The sequence below is a fragment of the Merops nubicus genome, unplaced genomic scaffold (genome assembly GCF_000691845.1).
Source record: "Merops nubicus isolate BGI_N331 unplaced genomic scaffold, ASM69184v1 scaffold26207, whole genome shotgun sequence".
Taxonomy (NCBI): domain Eukaryota; kingdom Metazoa; phylum Chordata; class Aves; order Coraciiformes; family Meropidae; genus Merops; species Merops nubicus.
In genome coordinates, this window is record NW_008621370.1 from 21311 (window position 1) to 42979 (window position 21669).

The 21669-nt window shown below is 42.2% G+C and overlaps 1 protein-coding gene across 1 annotated transcript in view; it reads left to right on the forward strand.

Annotated features, from left to right (window-relative positions):
* LOC103776943 (uncharacterized protein C14orf80 homolog) overlaps positions 1 to 19344 on the forward strand; it is a gene marked incomplete at its 5' end in the record, with an annotated part of 23528 nt that extends 4184 nt beyond the window's left edge. The window contains one exon of the mRNA XM_008944472.1: positions 18991 to 19344. Coding sequence (XP_008942720.1) covers positions 18991 to 19344 — 354 coding nt within the window. The remainder of the gene's footprint in view (positions 1 to 18990) is intronic.
* Between the last annotated feature and the right edge of the window lie 2325 nt (positions 19345 to 21669).

Here is a 21669-nt window from a genome sequence, read left to right on the forward strand (position 1 = left end):
AGAAGTGGCTGGCATGGAAAGATTGTGTGGAGAGCTAATCAATCTATCTTCTTCTCTTAAAGGTTAAGGAGTTAACTAGGATCAGTTGGATAGGGACAGGCACAAGGACCTGCTGCTTCACACAGGCTACAAAAGGGCACTGCAGAAGTAAACAGTGTACATGGATTTGAAATCTGGACACATTCTTAGAAGATGAAACCCATCAAGTATACAGATATAAATTAATAAACTTAGGAAGTTATAAGAGTGCAAATGATTGCAGCCTGTAGGAATATTCAGAGGAAGTATCTCCATGTATTTGCCTTTGTTTTATAGTCTCGTCTAGGCACTTGCTGTTGATCACTGTCAGTGGGGGGATACCGGATGGGCAGGTCTCTAGCATCATCAGATTTGGTTGTTTTATGGCAAAATGGACATGACTGTTGCAGAATGACTCAGACCTTGAATTCTAAAAATAAATTTTCCAATGCATAATTTCCAAAGCAAGATATACTCTGATTCCTCTTCTATATAACAGTATATATACTGCTAAGTATGTTATAATAATCACACTGAAATTTTTTATACTTAAATTTGGAAATGTAGTCCAGAAAGATTAACTGATGAATTGTTCATTGTACTTTGAAATAGATGCACTGATTGGATTTGAACGATTGTTGGTCAGGTTCCAGTGTTTCTGAGATTCAGTGAATGTCATATGAGTTTATGACTAGGTAACGAATGGAGTACATCTTAATGTGTTGTTAAAAGGATGGTTTATCACAAGTGCCTCCTCTTCTGCATGCCCTGGAACACAATGTCTTTTAACACCACAAAACAGTGCTTTTTGGAATGCTGGGGGTCAGATGACTCTGTCAACCTTCTTTACATCAACGCTTCCTTTGAACAGTGTAGCTGCTTATGTGATGCTTTCTGCTGTACTCTGTCTTTTCTTCCCGCAGTCAGGATGCTTGCTGAATGCAAGCTCCTCTGTCAATTGTATGTTTCTGCCCCCTTCAGTCATTTCTCTGGAGAAATAAGCTTATCAAATCTTTCCGTCTACATTATTTTTTTTTAGTCAAACCAAGAGAAGATGTAGCCTGTAGAAAGTGGTCATTATCTCTAACTTTGTATCTTGCGATACTGAGACATCTGGGAATTATTTTGGCTCTCACAAGCCTGCCTGGCTTGGGGGGGACAGTACAGGTCATCATAGCTCTTGTGCCTGCTACCTTGTACTTCACAAAACCCGTGATAATCCATGGGGTAAGCATTTGTCATTACCTGTAGGCCTAATGTCTGTGCCAGGCAATTGAGTAGAAACTGTTTTGAAGAACCAAATTAAGGGCACATGATTAAATATGATATACTGGGGAAGAGACAGCACAGTTTTTGCAGAGAGGAATCATGAATCTAAATATCTGTTGGAGCTCTTTGAAGGGACCAGTGAGCATCTGGGCAAGGCAGGTTGAATTGATGTCATTTAATTGCATTTACAAATGGCATTTGATAAAGTCCCTGAAAAGGTTCTCAACAAAAATAAACCGCCCATGTGGCTGGCTCTCCTCTCAGCCTTGAGCAAACAGCAGAGCAGGAAGCAGAGAGGAGGTAGCTGTGCTGGATTTGTGGAGGTGGCCACCTGTGGAGCCCCATGGCCCATGCTGCTGCTCAGCATGTGTATGGCTGCTCTTGGAAAGAACAGCAGAAAAGGATTGTTGCAGGTCCTTGTATTAACTGGTGAAGTAGTAAAATGTCAGACTAAGTTACACGAAGATAAATATAACAAAGTGCATCATCTGAAGGCAGAATCATAGTTTTACATCTGTTCTGATCTGCCATGGCACATGGATAAACTCTTGGGTTTATAACAGTGGTTCTGTGGAAATGTCACTGGTCAGAAATACTAAACTGAATTCTCAGAATTGTTAGGAAAGCAGACAAAAGCAAAACTTGAAGTATTCCCATCCATTCCTGGAATGTTTTGTGCAGTTCTGGTCCAAGTCATAACTCAAAAAATAAATGTGGTTTAGCTGCAAAGATAGGAGAAGTGATGGTGACAGCGAGGAGAAGGGATGGTGACCCAAGTTGTGAAAGAGTTTCTCTGCAAGGAAGTTTACTTGGGCTAGGGCTCATTGCACTAGAAGAGGAGGGAATGAAGAAGGCTGGAGCATATTGGACTGGAGCAGGAAGAGACATTTTTTTTACTGTTCTTCTTGTGCTCCATTGTTTTCATGATGTGTAAACTTAAAGGGAATTACTGGGCAAATGAATGAAGTGAAAAATTGTTAAGAAATATGGGAAGTATTCTTTGGTCAGGAAAGTCTTTGAGTCACACACTGCTGGAGTTTAGGAAGTTGTATCTTCCAGTGATGTATTGTTACATATTTGTCTAGTCCTAAACTTGTTCCCTAGCTATTTGCTATTAAAGACTATTTGAGACAGTGCTGAATTAGATGAAACTTTGATGAAACAAGGTACAGTTGCATTTTCTGTGGATTAGGCTTGAAAATCTTTTGAATTCTCTTTCACTTATGCAAGTCTGTGATTGATTGATTGATTTTGGGTTATGTGGAGGTATTTCAGGTGTGTTAAAGTCACTGCTACACTGAGATACCTGGTTTGCACCACTGAACACAACTGCCTATTATTCAGGAGCAATGTGTCTATTTGTTGCAAGTTTGATCATTTGCACACTGTGAATCTGTTAAAAAAGACTATCAATCTTAAATGTTTTAAAATTAGGGAACTTATTTTCTTTATTTTCTCTTGCTTCTTTCTTAGTTTCCTTATTTTCTTCTTTGTTTCTGCTCTTAGCTCTTTCTTTGGTTACGTGCTTGGAATGACCCTGAAACCATTTTTCCTTTCAGGGACATTCACTAGAAGACATCTGAATGTTGCCATGGGATTTGGGTGATTTATAAAACCCTGATTAATATGACATTTTAAGTGATATTCATCTCTAGGCAGCACTGTGTTCAGTATCTTGGAGGAGAAAAGGCATATGACAGAGGTGTGACCTGAATAAGGGGCTTTTGTATTGTTAGCTTTGTTCTTTTCCATGCAGTACTGGGCAAATAATTGTCAGTTCTTTGGCGATGTTTTGGGCATTTGTAAATGCTCAAAAAGTTGTGTGAGATTGTTAAGCTTCAAAAACATTTCTCTTCTTGGAATCAAACATAACCGTTAAAGATGAAATCGTCTAATTCCAGAAGAGAACTTATTTGGTTTTGTCCTTTTTCCTTTCTGAATATTTTGGCTTATCTACCTCTCTATTTGAGAGGGGCACTTGATTTCAGTCTGTTAAATATTCGGCATCCACTAGCTGGAATGTGGAGTGTCAGACCCCAAATGGTGATCATTTCAGTTTTCATCCCATGAATGCTTACACCATACTGAGCTTTTGTTGGATCTTGGGATATTGTATCTTGGGATCCTCTCTGTTCACTAGCATTTATTAGCAAGCCAGACTGCTCTGAGATGGCGTTATGGTGGGATGGAGCTTGATCATGCATACACCTGTGAAACATGGCCCAGAAAGACTTAGAGCATTTAATCTGAGCTTGGACGAGCTCTTACCACACTAGAGTCCTCTTCAGAAATATATGGTGGTTGTGCTTTCATGCTTGGCTCATGTTGTGCCTGAGTACCCAGAGCTGAGACTTTAAGAGGTTGTAATCTCTCGCCCATATCAGACCTCCTTATTGACAGCAGAAGAGCATGCTGAAACCTGCATTTTGTCTTTGTTTCTGTATTTTTTTTTTTCTCCTGATCAGTCATCTTCCCTCCCATTCAACACCCCTGGCTTTCCCAAACTGTTGCACCTGCAGCCTTGATAGGGATGGGAGGATGCAAGGCTGACCACTTTGGAAGAGACATTTTGTATTCAAATCATGTTGTGATGGGGCTGTATGGAATAGGGATGTTTACTTTTCTCTTGCTGGGGAGAGGGGAGGTGCACAGGTGGTCAGTGGTGGTGGCAGGTATCTCCTGGGACACCCCAGCAAGTGCAGACGGCAGGAGCTGAAACACAGACTCCTTCCATTCCAAGACTCCTGTAATTCACACACGCTTTTTTGCCACTGCCAGTGCTCATCACAGCACACTGCTGAAGACTTGTAGAGTATAATAAAAGGAGATTTTTTATCCTAAGGATCTTACATTTATAAAAGCCTGAGTTTTGGTGGACTTCAATTTAAGAATTTAAGTCTTCACTATTTGAAGAAGGAAAGCAGCTCCAGAGGCTGATGCTGAAACCTAGTCCTACATCCTTCTGGTTTTGGTTGTTGGTTTTTTTTTTTGTTTGTTTGTTTGTTTGTTTGTTTGTTTGTTTTTGTGTTTTTTTTTTTTTTTGTGGTTTTTTTTTTTTTTTTTTTTTGTTACTTGAGATTGGGTTTAATTTTATCTACTCCAATAAATGCACTTCAGAAGTTTTTATGTATGCCTCATAAGGAATTGGAAGGAGGCATGAGGAGCTGTGGGTACACTAGTAGCCACTGCTAGGGCTTCGTGGCTGTGCTGCGTGTGGTTAACCTGCATGAAAAGAAAGGTGTGTGCAGTGTGTGGAAGTGGGTGAGAAGCAAGTCAAGCTATTTTCTTCACTGTGTGAATGGTGAGGAGCGCTGGTGGGGACTGGACTGGCTCCTGGTGTGCTGCAGTCCCTCCTGCACTGGTGCAGGTCTGGCTTGTATTTCTGCTATCTTAAACCTGGGACTTGTGGCAAAGGGGCAGCTGAACTCTCACTGAAGTACTCTCTGAAGGCTTTCTAAAGCTTTTTTTTTTTTTTTTTTTAAGCAAACTGTTCATATTGCAACTTTGTCATTGCTGCTGTTTATTCTGGTTCTCTGGGCTTTCTGCTAATATGAAGATGTTAGTGTAGCAAGCAGCTAATTATCCAGGCTGCCTCGGGTGGAGGAAGTGGGGGAGTGGCAAGGAATGGTTCAGTGCCCAGTGTATTTCCTCAGTCAACACATTCCCTTCCCTGCCCCTTCCCCAGTCCCAGAGCATTTCTGTGTTCCACTTTGTATTTGCAAACCTCCATCTGGAGCACTGAGCAGCTGTCAGTGGAGCTTTTCATGCAAAAAGAAATTGAAGAACTAGCAAGGCCACAAGAGCAGCTTTTGGAAGTGCATGGTTGGCTGGGCCCAGATGCCTGGGCGGGGGCAGGAAACAGATCGACACAAACGTCCATCAAAGGGAGCAATAGAGGACATGGACAGAATGGTGGCAAAGAGGGAGAAGGCTAATGGCTTTTATGTGTAGTTCTTATTTAGTTAAATGTAGGATTAAATTTTCTGCTGATGGAATTGCCATGGTATTAGCAGATTTAGGTTATTAGAAAGAACGAATCTGCTGTAACAGTGGGAAGTAAGATCCTAATGTTTGTATTCACTTTTTGCTCATGTATTTTCTTGCACTGGTTTATTTGTCACTCAGCAGGAGATCTGAAGCTGCTTGATTCTGGTAAGTGCCCATGTAGACTGTGGTGGAGATCCAAGTGATTGTTCCTGGAGGGCAGTGTGCTCTCTCTTGCACTGGAAGGAGGGAGGAAATAATCCATCTCGGTGCATCGGTTCTCCTTTTAACAGCAGGATCTGACGCTTGTGTTAGACCTAAAGCTCCTGGTTAGCCTGATTTAAGGCTGACATGCATGGGGACAGTTACTGCAGATAAGCAAAGCTGGGAGATTTTTGAAAGAATCTTGCTTCTGAGAATTCTGTGCAGGTTGGTCAGACTTGAATAGTCAACATTAAGCTTGCAGCATACAAAGAGGTGAAAAAGATAAGTTTTTATTCTTCGTTTGTGGATGCCACTTGCTGTGCAGATTGCTGAGTTGAGTGCTGAACTGTTTGAGAGACAAACTCTCTACCAGTTGCTAAATCAGCAAACCGATTTCAAACACACACAAAAACTCTAACTGAAAATAAATTACCCAGCCTGACATTTTTCATAGGGCTTATATATTCGAAAAGACTCCATCTCCTTAGGGAAGAGAGAAACATTAAAAACTTGAGTACTGTCTCCTGTTTTGTGTGCAGAACTCTAGTGTTTGAAGTAAGCGTGGGAGAAAGTTTTTCTTGCTTCCCAGAAGATGCTGTTTTCCCTTCCTCTGCCGAAATGCAGAATGTTTGCTTAGGTGACAGGATCAGTTAGAGTATAATCAATAATCAGTGTTAATATTTTACTCGCATTATTTGCCAAGATGTGGTATGCCAACCAAGGGAATGAAACATGTAGTAAATGCAGCTGAAGAATTATACCCCAATAAATTTTAGATGAGCTTTATTTAACAATAAACTGTAAAAAAATTCCAATGAGAGAACATGTTTTGTAGCTGCTGTAAATGTTTTAGTGCATTTTTAGGAAATAAGTGTAGTATTAATGTTCTCACAGTTAAAACACACAATAAAACATGGATGAAGACTTAGGAATGCCTGTAAGGCTCAGAGGTGAAGGTATATAAGACTGTAGGACCCAACATCACCTTTATCTTCTGAATGTGAAAAACCAGGGGGCTGATGGGTGGGATTTAAGGTACCCAGGTTGCTATTGACCACAAGGTTGCTGGATTTTGAGACGCATGCGAGTGGTAAGGCACCGCAACAAATGTTTCCCTCCACAAGAGCAGTATCCTGGGGATGTAGCTAATTCTGGCTGACAGAGGCCATATTAAACACCATGGCCAGTGGCTGTATTTTAGAACAGCTCTACCTGAAACACTATTAGTGTGTTTTACTGAACCTTCAGAGTGGCTTTTGGGAACAGTAACTTCCAGGAGGTATCTGGCTTGCTTTACAGCTCCGGGCAGACTGTCAAGATGAGTTCCTCCTCTGCTAGCAGCAGTTAGAAGCATTGCATACTTTGCAGTACTGCTTGGTTTTTAGGTGATTGGATAGCGGTTCTTTTAGAAGGAATGTTTTCGTTCATGCATTCAAAGCTTAACTTTAAGTTTCCTTTTTTCTTAAAACCTTGGCCTTGTTCTTTCAGTATCTGCCCTGAAATCAAGGGTACTTGATCGTAAGAGAAAAAAGTATCCAACTCATTTCTGTTTCTTTATCCCTTTTGCTTGTAGAAGAGCTGACATAGAAGTAAATCCATAATTTACTATTGTCACATCTCTTCTTCCCACCCAGAAATTCATCTAAATAAAGCTTTAGTACAATTCTGAGCTCAGAACTCACCATTTTTAACTCTTCATCTTATCAGCTCTCTCAAAACCCTGAGAGCTGTTTGATTTTTTTCCCTTTGCAGGCTGGCTGTAGGGTCTGGTGCTTTGACTGCTGCAGGAGTCACACACAGGTCATTCAAGCAGCTTCACACCCACCTAAAGCTGCTACTCACCATCAAAACTGAGCTAATAAGAGAAACCGATGAACACATTTTAAGAGTAGTGGCTTTAGAAAGTGCCTACTTTTTCACTGAAACTCTGAAAATGTTTTATATAGCAGACAAACCTCCACCTGGGAGTTAAAGTTCATTTGCCTCATGACATAGTTGTGCATAGACTGGGTTGCTGGAGTGAGCTTTGCTGCTCTGGATGCTCTGCTCCTGCCTCCCCCAAAAGCTGAGAGAAGAGCTGCAGGGCTGAGTGCTGGTGGGGGTTCTGCAGGGGTCATGCAAAGCCCCTGAAGGAGCAAGGGAGTAGTTTCTAACTGAAAATCAAACCAGTTTTGGGCTGAGGAAACTCCTTAAAAGTTTGTTTGTGTTCATTTTGTTGGTGTGTGGGGTGGTTGGTTTTTTTTTGTATAACTAGGTGGTAATGCCTTCCTCTCATATGTGTATTTTAGGAGTGGCTTGTATAAACATTCCTTTTTTTTTTTTGGCCGTATATACAGGGACTACATTGCTTGAATTTGTTTCACATCTGTTTCTCCCAAAGCAAGCTAATGTAGAGAAGTGAAGTCACAAGCAGCACTCTGCTTCTGAAGTGCTTCCTTTCATGTTGCACAGTGATAAAATTCTGCTTAAAACAAAGTGGGGCCCTGCAAGCCTCTGCAAGTCACTTAGATCTGAGATGATATCTCATATCATCACTGTTCGTGTCTGCTGCCCAAGATAGAAGTTGGGAAGAACAAATTGAAAAATAAGTGAGCAATTTATTATATGAAGCAATACTTGTCTGTTGCTTTCCTTTGCAATTTGTAGTTGTCAGGGTCTTTTTCGAAGTAGCACTGCAGCCTTTTTGCAAGTGTCTAAATTACTTACACTGACAGAGTCTGGTTTTCGTATTGTCTATTTTCAGTATGTACCTATTGCTACATTAATTTGTGTGATCTTCTAATTGGATTCAAGCATTTTGAAAAGTCTAGAGATAAAATTGTAGTTTAAAGAATGCATTATAAAAGGATGGGCTGTTAAAATTGATTTTTTTTTTTTTTTTTATTGCTGGAAAATGCTGAATATTTATAATTTGAAGAAGGGAAATTCCTTGTGGTGCACGTGCAGAACTGTGTGGCATATGGGACTTTCACAGCTCTGAACTGTGTCTCCTTGTAGTCAACGGTAAAGAATCTGCACATTTGATGCTCGTGCCTGGAGCTGTCCCACCTTCCCAAAAGCAGCAGGACTGCACCAGGTGCTGGGCTTGCATATCTTCTCAGGAAGTAGCTGGGGAAGTTTAGATGAGCTCCTGTCTCCATAGCACAGCGAGTCTGGCCATCTTCTTGTATGCTCTTGCTGATGCTTCATGTCTGCTCTTTTTGTGCTAGCATCACTTGCATTCTCTTTAGCTGAACAGAGATGATGCAGAAATTGCCGATTTCTTTGAAAACGATTTATTACTTTAAGATTTGTCCCTGGCTGGATCTGTCCATGGAGTTGCTGCAATAGAATAATCAAATTATGGTTTAGATGCCTTTTTTTTTTTTTTTCTTGAGTTCAGTTGTTCTTTTCAAAAGTCAACCACTGGAAAAACAAATACGCCAAATCTCGGAGAGTTCAGAAAATATCCACACAACAGGAAACTTCTTTTTTAGCTTTGTGGAAGAGTGATATTTCTCATGAGGCTTTCAGCATAGCTGCCTTCATTCTGGGCTGTTTGCCTCGGGTATGTCTTTTGGCAAACTAACCCAAAGGCTGTCCTTGAAGCAACGGCCTCTCTGTGCATCTCTTTAAGACTAGGGTCCAGTGCAGCTGCATCACTGGGTGTAGCCCTTAGTGTGAGCAAGTCTGCTCACAGAGGCTCACTGCACAGCAGTCACAGAGTTCAGTTGCTTTTAGGCCTAAGAGGATTAATTTCCCTTTTGCTTTGCCTGTGTGATAGATATTTATAGACTTGGCAAACAGGCAATACTTTTACCAGTCCTGTGTTTCTGTGTAAAGACCTGGAAAAAAAACAAAACATATGGCATATTTGTTCTAGTCCCTTCAGACAAGATCACGTCCCTCCTCTTTATGAAATTACCTCATTCAAATGCTTTAATTAACTTCTAACTTTCCATTACTGTGCTTCCTCACCACCTAAAAGCTTTCCGCTGGAGGACAGTGTGGATGCTGTTCTGAAGGTCTGTGGAGTGCTTTGCAGTATTCAGTGTGTAATAAAAGGCAGCACAGAGCAGCCGTGCCCTGCCAGACCGTAGTAGCTGTTCTCATCGGATGCAGCTATGTGCATTCCTGGTGTTAAAACTGTATTTTTAGCTTCTCCTCAGAGGACTCCTCCCCCATTTAAAAGATGGCCTATTCCTAGATAAAATAGGTCCTCTCTGTGGCTTCCCAGTCAGTTTGTTTTGGAATGCCAATAGGTGCACCTGGGAGCTAGCATTTGAGTAGTGAATGTCTTGCTTAAAATGCATAGGATGGAGATGCATACATTCCTCTCTAATTGCAGGAAATTGCAAATCCGGGCAAAATTTGGAATGCAGCTGCTTGTATAATTACATCTTCTGTCAGTTGCTATAGCTCAGCTTTGCAACCCTTCTAAAATGTCTTTGTAGTTTATGGCATAAATAATGCCTGTTTTAATATCACTTTGGGATCACCCCTTTCACTTACTTGCCTCCAATCCCAAAGGCCTAAGATTTTTTTTTTCTCTTGCCAAACTAATAATGAATGTTACAAATTAGTAATTATACTGAGGTGACATTTTGCTCTAGTTATTGTTAAGCCAAAAGAAATTATTTGAATTTCTTACTGTTGCTGAGGTTTGGGTTTAGTATGAAATTCCCATGCACGTACCTCAAACCAGTTTGATCTGCCTACAGCATCAGGTTTTGGATACATGCAAACCTTTCAATTTCATAGACTTATGAAATAGAAGGTAATAATGGTAATGGGTCATGGAAAAGTTGTTAGGTTTTTGGCAACTAAGTGTTGCTATCTGCTACTGGTCATTAAATGAGAGATAAGATATAGATCACAATCCAGAGCTTAATGAAATGTGTTGGCCCCACTTATGCCACCATCACAACTGGAAAATGCTTGAAAGGTTGAAAAGGATTAAAGGGGGGGTAATAAGGAAATTATTTGGTCTGCATTTTTGAGAGGTGAGAGAAGTGTAACGGGAAAGTTATGGCTGGATCATGTTCGGCAAGTTGGTTAGACAGAACTGGAGTTTTGAAAGTATAAGACTTTAGATGAAACAATATAAGAAGACCCAGTGGCTGAGGTGGAACTTACTGAAAAGGAAAATATTTTTAACTATAAATGTATTTCACTGCTGAGATAACACAGCAATAAGGCACTTTCTTGATCTGATGGAGCCTGTGTGTAATAAACCAAAGGTATATATTTCTAGAAGAGACCCTGTAGCTTACCAAAATGTAGTAGAATATCGGAGAACTTACTAGGTGAAATACTGTAGCCTGCGCTTTGTGGGAGGTTAGACTAATCAAACAGTTTACTATGACTTTAGATCCATAAATGCTTGACCACTGGTATTAAATGGGGTATTTCAGAAGTACATCAAGTCTCTTTGTATATGATCAAGGATCTCACAAGAAGAGAGAAACCTCATTTAGGCAGGACAGTGTGGGAAGTGTTCAACTGTTAAAATAGAAAACGATGGTTTCCAGCGTTTTTTAACTGGTTACTCTTCAGTGTGCAGAAATCACTGCAGAAAATTAAAAACCTTGAAAGCTTATAGCAAAGAAGCTTGATTCAGTGAGACAAGTTTTATAGAGCTGCAGTGCTAGCTCCGTAACTTTCTTACAGGTTTGAAATTACATTTGGCCGAGTTACTATAAGACATGAATTTGAAATGAGAGTACAATATTTTTTTTCTGGGAAAACACCTGCTTACTCAGTGTTGTAGTGTTTCCAGCACAGCTGATTGCAGATATTGCTTTTGCTTTAACTTGTGTGGGGTTTTTTTGTTGTTGTTGGGTTTCGGGTTTTTTTGTGTGGGTGTGGGTTGTTGGTTTTTTTTTTGTTTTTTTTTTTTTGGTTGTATAAGCAGCAAATGCCTTTAGATATTCTTCTGAAAGCTGGGAGTCTGATTTTCTTGGAAGCTACTGTTAGCAAAGGTCTGAGGTTTGTAGGCTCTGCAGGGTCCTGACTCACCATGCTCTGTGGTTTTTCCCAGAAGTAGGAGCTGCAGGATTTGATTTTCCATCATTTATGCATTCACAGCATCCATTGAAATAGTGCCTTTCTCTGTTTCTCTGAGGCTGAATGGGTCACTGTCTATGGCTGAGGAAAGAAAGCATTTGTCAAACACTTAACCATGGCTGTTAAAAAAAAAAAAAAAAGGCAAACGTTTGTTAGAAGCAACCAGCCCCCTGGCCAAGTTGTTACTTGTTTATTGTTAAAGAAGTGTAAGCCCCTCACCCTACTTGTGTGTGCTTGTTTTTATGCCTTTGGGGGCACACAAGCACACAAAACACTTGGGTTATTCATCACTGTTCTGTTCTGCACAGAAACCAGTGACAAACATGGAGAGCAGCAGTGTTGGGTTTTCAGTTCTTGCTATCTCTAATGACCTTTGAGGCGAACTCTGCTTGGGTGTCTTCTTTCACAGACAGACCATGGTGCATGCTTTTCAGTGCTGCTCTCTGTGCAGAATAGGTATTGTATGGCCAGGAAACTCTTGTAGAGGAGCACAAAGAGGTTGTGGGCAGGAATTGTGGGATTGCTGTGGCTATATTTATTGTATTCCACTTTTATTTAATACCTACATATCTTTCTGCTCTGCTTATGGTGGACAACGCTCAACCCTTCCATGCTCTTAATACTTTTGGCTTATTATTTCATTTTGCTCTCTTCCCTTTTGTACTTGGTGTGGTTTTTTTCGGTGCTGACAAGGAAGGATTTATTTAAAAAGTAGTCTAAACTTTCTCTGTCCCGTTTTTTCTGTCCTGGATAGACTGTCAGCTGGGATTGCAGTTTTGCAAGGTTTTTCTTGGGAAAGGAAGTGGGTGGTGGTGGAGTAAACACCAGATATATACTGTAAGACATCAAAAGTATAAATGATAATTTATGAAATATCATGCAGGCTTGTATTAACTAAAGACAGGTGTTTGCAAGGTTCAGACCCTGGACTGCTCTGGATTCCGCTCTGGCAAGGGAAAACACCTAAGCTAGCCCTGATTTGCCATGCCTGGTTTCCAGCGCTCGGCTGTCGGGATTTCTGCGCGGCGCCCGTGCCGCAGCCTCTGGGCGATGCCAGGGTCTCCGTGCTTATCCCGCTGCCACTTCTGACTTGTAGATCTTTACCTATAATTGATGCTTGTCTGTTGAGTGAGAGTGTGTAAGCTCTGGGCAGCTCCTCTAACCTGGGCAGCACCTCTCAGTGCCCGTGCTTGGGATACTGGAATGTGCTGGGAGCTGTTGGAAGCCAGGCAGGTGGGTGCACTGGCTGACCTAGCAGGTCTCCCCTGTTTCTGCAGACTGGCCCCTCATTAATCATATATTTCCAAGCATGTAATATTTGACTTCACCCTTTTCAGCTCCTCAGATAGAAGGGGCCATCTTAGATGTGATAGCTTTAAAATAAAGCTCGTAAATGAGCTTCCTCTAGGAATAATAATTCTGCAAGTCAAATGCAGTTTGGTGTTTTCAGAGGAACTAGATGAGTTTATGAAAGGTTTTGGGTGATTATGCTCTGACAGCAAAGGCTGTGAAAGCAAAACTATAACTTAGTGGCTTGGATATTGCATCCATTCATATCTCCTAATTTCCTTTCACTCTCCAACCCAAAAAGACAAGATCTGAGATTTTGCTGTTTTTTCCTTGTGACTTGGAGCACAAAGGAGCAGGTTGCACTGTGTTTTCCAGCAAAGGCAGGCATTGTGGTTTGTAAGATCTGTACAGGATGGCAGGAATAATTTGTATTTCATGCTGTATACATATAGGGTCTTCTCCCTACTCAGAAATATGAGTGGACAGATAGACTGGAGGCAGAAAATGTGCCATTTCTAGGCTTTGTGCAGTTTGGTTTTCTGAACAATACCATTAAAGCAATTTCTGCAGAACTCCTAGAATAATTTGAAGAGATTGCAATTTAAAAATGATGACATGATTCTGGTCCTTGTCATCCACTTCAAAAGGAGCTCCAACAATTTGGTTTGCTGCTCCTTCCTCAAAGCTGGCAACAACATGATTTCCTTAAAATGGAAATGCTCCTATGCCTCCCCCAGCTCTTCCTCAAAATAGGTGTTAGGACCTTTCATTGCTGCTGCATTTTAAACTTCATCTCTAGCTAGTGACTTCATTCAACTATGTAACTGAGAGAGTTCATTTGCTTTCTGAGGTTTTCAGGTTGCCATGTGAAGTTTTAACGAGCTGAAATGTTGACTTCCAGCATTTGGAAAATTGTCACTTTTGTTATTACTGGTCATTACTGAAAATGATTTAAGTAACTTGGTGTGGTTATCTAGATCACTTAGCTTCTCTGTGGAATGTCTTGCACATTGGTAAAATTCTCTCCAAAGTAAATTCACAGGCAGCTTGCTTTTTAGCAGAAAAAGAACCATTTTGTGCATCATTTTTACTGCACTTTTCATTAGTGAGTTGTTAAAACTCCGAGATAGATCAGCCTCTTGGGGACATTTCTGAGCCACACAGAATGAGACACAAAGCTCTGAGAAGCTCATTACCAGCAAGGTGCAGGCAAATGTGAAGGAGCTAAGGAAACCACAGCAGTAATTGTGGAGGGCTGGAAGGTCTCCTCTTTGAGGAGAGATTAAATGAACTAAATGTGTAGGTCATCTAAGCAGTTGATAGAAGTAGACCTCCACAAGATGGACAGCTGAAAGGCTGGGACTGTCTTTGTATTGGCATGACAAATTAGCATACGTCCAGAGGTGGCAAATCTGAGTATTAGTGTTCCAGCCTCAAAACAGTGGAACATGCAAAGAAGGCAGCTTATTTAAAATGTGTGAGACATTAGCTTTTTCCATAATTTGTCCACTGAACTCATCCCTATAAAATTTATTCAAAACCAGAAGATTCCCAGGACTGAAAATAGTTGAGACAGCTGTCTGGATGGAAAGGACAGCCAGTAGTATCTTAGGGTAGAAGACATTTTAGAGAAGGTAGGGGAGAGGAAGTGCTGGGGAAGTTAATCCTGTGTGTAGGTGGCTGCAGGCTTGAGGTCTCTCCCATGCATCAGTGCAGAAGTTAATCCTCTGCAGTGGGGGCTGAGCTGAGCTCAGCCTGTTTCCTGGCTGTGCCCTACCTCCCTGACCCTTTCCCACTGCACGTGGCAGTATTCTGGACAGGGCCCACTCTTTTCTGTTTCAGCTTGGCCATTTTCCTCAATCACACATCAGCCAAAAAGTTTTTGGAAACACAGCATCAGGCATGGCACTGTCCCTGGGGAGATGGAAAATCCTTTCCACACTCGATGGATGTTGTGCCTGGCTTAAATCCACCACGTCGGGAACTAGAGGCTGTGTGTCTCTGCCTTGAGAATATATAATTGAAATATTGAAGAGATCTCTTTTATTCTAGTGCTTCTTCCTTTGCATATTCCTGCATGTGAGTCTGCCAGCAGTGTCTGTGCACTCCGTAACCTTTAGCACTGTGCCAGGCTTGGGAAGGGCAGCACAGACTGTCACTTCAGTCCCTTGTCAGTCTGTGGTCTAAGACGCAATACTCCTGTCTGCAGCTACACTAGCACATTGGCTTCTCCTTAGGACATGAAAATTATTATAGTTTTCCCTTCAGCTTTTAGGTCTTAATACCTTTTGAAAACCTATGGTGGTCTTCTGGAAGACAAGTTGTTTTAAAGGAAACTAGCAGTACTGAGGGCAGTTTGGACACTATCCTATCGCAAACAGTGATGACATGGTGAGGCAAAGAGCTAGAAGAAACCTGTCAGGAGTACTCAACTTGCTGTACAGTCATGGTATCTGTCCATCTGCAACCCTTGCAGGGCTCATGAGGACACTTGGTGCTATGAAAGGTTCCTGTTAGCTTGTCGTGGTCTTTGGGAGTGTGAAGCCTGGAAGGGTGTGTTGACCCTGGAGCACGCAGAGGGACGGCACGCTTTGCGGGCTGAGTTACAGTGCCTGTGAGTGACTGCTCTGCTCTGCTGTTGTGGACAGCCAACCAGATGAGCAGATGCCCCAGAGTGGGGTACGGGTCAGTGTGAAGATGCTGATTCCCCCTCAGCTGTTGCCCCGTGTTTGGTGTGGCATTTCACAAAATGCACCAGCTCCCTCCACGGTGACGCTGGCTCCGTAGAAGTGGAAACGATGATTATCATGGTGGTGTATTTACTCAGAGAGGATATGCAGCAGTTGTCAGACTGTACTACCTACCTAATTGGGAATTCAACTTCCAGCTGCTAGATTGAGACTGAGAGGCAGAGCTGTGGAATAGAGACGGGCAGGCACCAATTGCTGCGACTCCTAATCTTTTACAATATGTTTGTTTAATACAAAGTGGTCTGCTGAGATTGTTTTGCAGTGTAGAATAATCGTTGTGTGCTGACTAATGGGAGACAGCAAGCTGTTAAAGAGCATCAATTAACCATACGGGAGGAGGTTATTGAGTCTTTTCACAAGCATTCAGGGTGTGAAGAGTGAAGAATATTACTTGAAGGTAATCCTCAGAGATTTTTAGCTATCGAAATCTACAAACGGCAACAGGAATATTTGTGGGTATACATATGGTTGCTGAGCTTACCAGGAGGAGCAGTGCAAAAAAGCCTTGAGCTAGCTTTCCAACTCCAGATTGTGCTGATACGAAATAAATAGTGCTTTGCTAAACTTGTTCTCTTATTTCATATTCATTATTTTGAAATTTTCCCCTGTTAAATTTATCTAATGTTGTCCCAGGAAATATCAGTCCTTTTTACAGAAGGTAACACGTACAGTGCCCTTCTGATACTTGGATGTCTGAATTTATTGTACTTCTGCTTCCCTGACTGTCTGCCTGTGGGACTGCTGTCCTTGTCCTTACAGCTGCTCCTGCTTTGGGATAATAATTCCTACTCCTGCTGGGAATTAGAACTCGGTCTGATTCGTGCTGAGAGGCACAGGTTCTTCCATCATGTGCCTTGCACAATGGATGATAACATTCTCCAATTTTGGCAGTGGAGAGTATGAAAACCTATGTTTCATTAGGAATACTTTTATATAGCCCTACTGGTATTTTGCCTGAGTTTAAAGCAAAAAATAAATAACATTTTGTGGGCTCTGTTTGCTGAGTGATTTTGTTCTTTGTTCATAATGGGAAATTTTTCCCATCCTGGATTCCAGTGTTAAATCCATTTTGTGCAAACATCACTTTACATTTATTCATTGGCAGTGGGGAGACCAGGCAACACTGAATTTGTTTTTTCAGTGTTGTTTTTTCTGAAGTGGTGTTAAAGAATTGGACCTCAGATATTCTTGTAGCCAACAGCCAGAGACGTTCTAGGATTCCTTGGGGATTTTGAGAAGGAAGGGATTCTTGGTTCTCAGACAAGGGCAAAGACAGACTTCTCTCGGTGTCAGCTCTCTATTCAAATGCCTTAATCAACAGAGGTCTCCTTTAAGAGATGATTTTGCATCCATATAGCCTTTAACATATTAGGAAAAATTCACTCCTTTTCTGATTTGATTGATTTTCTTAATCTTTTTTGAGCAGTGGTGAGGGTGGGGGGAGAATAACACATCAGAAGACTGTGGAGAGGATTAATTACTTGGCTGCAAAACTCATGAAGATACGAAAGACGTAGGATAAGTGAGAGAGAAGCCCTGGTGAAGTTGGTGTCAGTGGGGAAATTTAACTGTGACTGCAGCCCTTATGGCTGCAGTGTTTTGCAACATAAGAGAACGTAGTCTGACCCTCTGTATGTCATAAGCTTCTGCATTTGTTTCAGTAGTGAAACCCTCCCTACTGATCTACTGGAAAAAAAATTCCCTTTTTCTCCAGTGGCTTTGACCCTGAGCACTTGTAGCTTGGAAATGGCAAAGGCAGAGGGGGGTTTGCTACCTTAGGACTCTTGTCCTTGCAGCTGCTGCTGCTTTGAGCTCTGACTGATCTCTGGTGCTTCAGAGAGATGCCAAAATACCCCTGACTTTACAGGGAACTTGTCAAAGCCTTAATACGTGAGATACCAATGTCTTAACGGAGATCTGTAGATTTAAACCCCCAAGGGGTTGCTCAGCTTCACCCGTGGCCAGGGAGGGGAGGAGTTGCAGAGCTATTTCAAGGGTGGAGGGGGGTATCATTAGCACTGATCTTAACCCGAGTTGAACTTTGGCCAAAGGATTCATCCCTTGAGCTGCAATGAAACATTTCATGGTTCATTATCCTCACAGTAGGAAACAATGTCTTATTCTGAAGCTGAATATCTAACTCAAATGTTCATCCATTTGATCTTCTTATGGCTTTGGCAGCAAAGCCAGATCTCTCACCACTTTCCAATTTCTTTTAGGAAACAAATTTTATATGTATCTTCATGGATGTGGAATAGTTTGAGCTCTTGAATTTTGATACTTATAAGGCTTGTTTTCTGGGCTGTGTGTCATTCGGTGACCTGCCTTTGAATCCTACTCTGTTTCCCTGCGGAACTGTGAAACTACTCTGTGGGGTTTTTTTACAGTGTGAACTCCAGAACTGTGCACGAGTTCCAGGAGAGCTCTTGGATTTGTGCAGGTTGCAGAGGCAGCATTGTTTTTCTGAAACTTGGCTGCTTTGTGGCTGAGCTGATTTGGCAGCTTGTTGCCGTAGCAAAGATGGAAAGCGCCATTGGACTAAGAACTGTTTCCCTGAAGGCCTTAGCAGGATACCTCTTCATAGGGATGTTTCCCCACAGACAACTACATTTTGAGATGAGTCACTGAATTCATGTTTAATCCACTAGTAATATTGGCAAGGCAATTACCGTCTTGCAAGTTGCTCAAATCAAATTGTTAGAGAACATTAAATCAAATGCTTTGGAGAAATCCCAGTATATACAATTGCTTTTATCATCCAGCCTGTGATTCTCACAGGAAAAGCTTTATTGGGCCTGTCTTCAGTGAAAGTGTGCTGCCTGGTACTCATTTCAGTCTTAGCTTCTACTTCTTTGTCTCTGCTTATTATTTTCCTTTTCCTATTTGTTACCCCATAATGAGAGCTGAGAATTAAGGAATTTCTAGCTTACAGTTGTCATCCCTACTTTTTAGCATTGCCAAGTACAGAAAGCATTTACAAACTGCAACAATGCTGTTAGTAATGAGGCAATTAATCTGTTAGGACAATGTGGTGGCTTACAGCACAACGGTAATGAAGGTCACTGTGTTGGGTCTCCCTTTTTTCTCCATGTGTTTTGCTCTGAAGTCAAGCCACCCACTCCTTGGTAAGAGGGAAACATGCAGAGCTTTTGTGTATTAGTCATCAGTGGAGGGGCTGGTAGACTGAATCTGCAAACAAATAGCTATTGGCAGCATTTTGGTCACTGAGGTGCTGTCTGATAGAAAGTACATTTTAGCTTAATACTGTTTTCACTGCCATGCACTTAGCTTTACACTCTCAGTTGGCTCTCTTCTCTTAGGTACACCCTGGTCTAAACGTGACATCTTGTGTTGTTTTCTGGAAGGGTACTTTTTCACAGAAATTTACAATACTCCTTTTTTTCTCCCACTTTTTCTCTTCTTCCTACAGGTGAGAACAAGAAAGGAAGACCTACAGAAGGAGGGGTTCTCTGCTAGAAAGATCCAGGAAAGTGTTGAACGAAAACTACTGGATCTTACACACCTTTATGCTCGAAAAAAACCCAAAATGCATGGTTCGTGCCGACTGGTGTTCAGAAGCAAACATCCTGCCAGCAAAATGGGTTTGGGCAGGTCTGTAGCCAAGGAGGCTGTTTCAGCTGTCAGTGCTACAGAGGTGATCAGAGAGCTGCAGATGAGAGAGGCCAGCCTGGAGAGAGAACTGAAGCAGCTGCAGGAAGAGTGCAGGCAGAGGCTGGATGAAATTGCAGAAGGGTTGGATGGAGTGATTTGTATCTCCCCATGAAGAAAGCAAGCTGGACTGAGAAGAGCAAAGGAATAGACTGACTTGATCAGAGCACATTGTGCAGCTTGGCATGGGGCACTGTGAGGTGAGGAACCAAATGTAATTTCTTATTTTTAAGCCTGGCAATCGTAATTCGTTACTGCTTTGTGACTTGCACTGGGGCCATAACCTTGGTGGTTCTCTCTGCAGCCCCTTTATTGCTAGCCTTGCCAATTAAATTCTGCAGCAGGCCTTGGTGGGAGTGTGTGTAAATCTTCCTTTTATCTTTCGGATTTCTCATTTTTCTGCCAAGTGCTGGGCTCTTTGACAGCGCTCAGCTGCTAGGCAGGAATACACTGAGGCTGCGCATTGAAGTGCTAATTGCATTCAGTATTTTCTAGCAAATGGAAGAGTTCATTAGTCAGAAAAAATCCAGGTACGGCAGAATGGGAAAAGTACCACGGCTTAGAGAGCTTGGAAATGCTGAAGAAAGCGTGCTGTTTTCATTCAGCTGGTTTGTGTATTTGTGGCAGCTATAATGTAGTCACCATAAGGAAAAACAAATGCCTAATAATAAATAAAGGAGCACACTGATTTCATTTACTGGTGTGATGCACTTGAAGTAATTGGGTTCTCAAAGAGAACAAACTAGAAACCCATTCCACCGAGTTATGAGTCACAATGAGATAACTTACAGAGCTGCTATAGGAAGTTTCTGTAAAATAGAAATATGACCTTTCCTTCCAAGCTTGAGGAGCCTCCAAGCTCTGTCTCTGGAGGCTTATTCCCCTGTAACATGCAAATATTTTTCGCTTGGTGTTCATTTCTTACCCTTTTCTATTTGCTTTCACTGAGGAATGTTTCCATATTCTAGTTGTACCGTTTCAGCAATAAATAAATTTTAACAAAACAGCTTGCTTTTCATTTGTGAATTGCTATGAGCAATGGGCTTTCCTCTGTCTGGATTTCTGTCTGCTATTTCAGCTCAGGGGTGTTCTTGGCTCACTCAGCTGCCAGATGTGATGAACCTTTAAGGACCTGTATCCAGGTTGAGGTACTGATGTGCAGTTGCTGCTCTGCAGGGAGACAATGAGCAGGTGGGGCTGGGTGGACAAGGCTCAGGTCTCCTGGTTTCTGTTGCACCAAGGAAAACTCGGGTCCTTCCAGACCCTGCTCTTCTGCACCACCCGTAGCGGTTCTCATGAGGGGTTTTCAGAAGTGAGTGGCAATGCCAAGGTCAGTGGGGAGCCACACGGGGAGGGCTGGTTTGCTTTGGTTTCACCCAGTTTAATGCAGCATTGCTGGTAGGCCAGGAGTATTCAAACTCAGTTTAACATGAGCCAAGTTTCAGACAGCCTTTCCTCTGCATGGACCTGGTGGCTTGTCCCAGGACCAAGCTTGCACAAGCCTGGTGGGAGGTGCAGGTCTCAGATAGAGACCTCAGCTCCAGTCAACCCTGCACGGACAGGACATCCCCTGGGAGCATGGTGGTGTGTGTGTTGGCTGAGGTTGTCAGTCACTACCAGTGTGCCTCATGAGGGCTGGCACCAGGGGTGACAAACAGTTTTGGAGCAGAAATGCCAAGTGAGGTAGTGAGAGCCATCTGTGGGGCAGGTGGCCCCAGGCTGCTGCTCCTTAAGGAACAGCCCTGGCCTTAAAGAGCCAATGCACATCACTCTGCTTTTCAAACCACCTCTGTGGGTGCAGGAGACCAACCACTGAGCTATTTCTATCTGGTACAGCTTTGGGAGGGTGTTTGCTCCAGGTCAGCTGAAATTCAGCGTGCTAGAAGACTTGTTCAGACACAGGTTTCACAGAAATTTATTCATGAATGGGAAAGAAACAGTATATCCTAGAACTAACAAGAGCAGCAGCACTCGTCTATCTCTCTCTGAGCATTTTATATCCTCCTTCAGCTTTTACTCATGGAAATTTTCATACTGCATTATATTTAGGTTTAAAACATTGCCCTCAAAAATTATCCTTTGCTCTCCTGGGATTTTCAGCAAAGAAGAGTGGGCAAATATTCTTGAGCATGGGGAGAGCACTCAGATTCAAGTGCAGGTCTGCCTTCTGCCTTGCTGCGGCTTATCAGGGAGACTCACTGCTGAATGCTACCATGTATTATGCTGCTTAAGCTGGCAGTAGTTGCTCATGGGGCAACGTATTTCCTAGTATCACCTATTTGTCACCACGCAGCACTTAGTGCACTGTGCTTCAGTGTTCCCCCAAGGACCCCGCTTCAGCAGACACCACAGCATGGCGCCTCTCCCTTACTTGGCTATGAAGAGTTGCTTTTCTCTCTGGCAGGATGTAAAACCGACAGCACTCATTATATCTGTATAT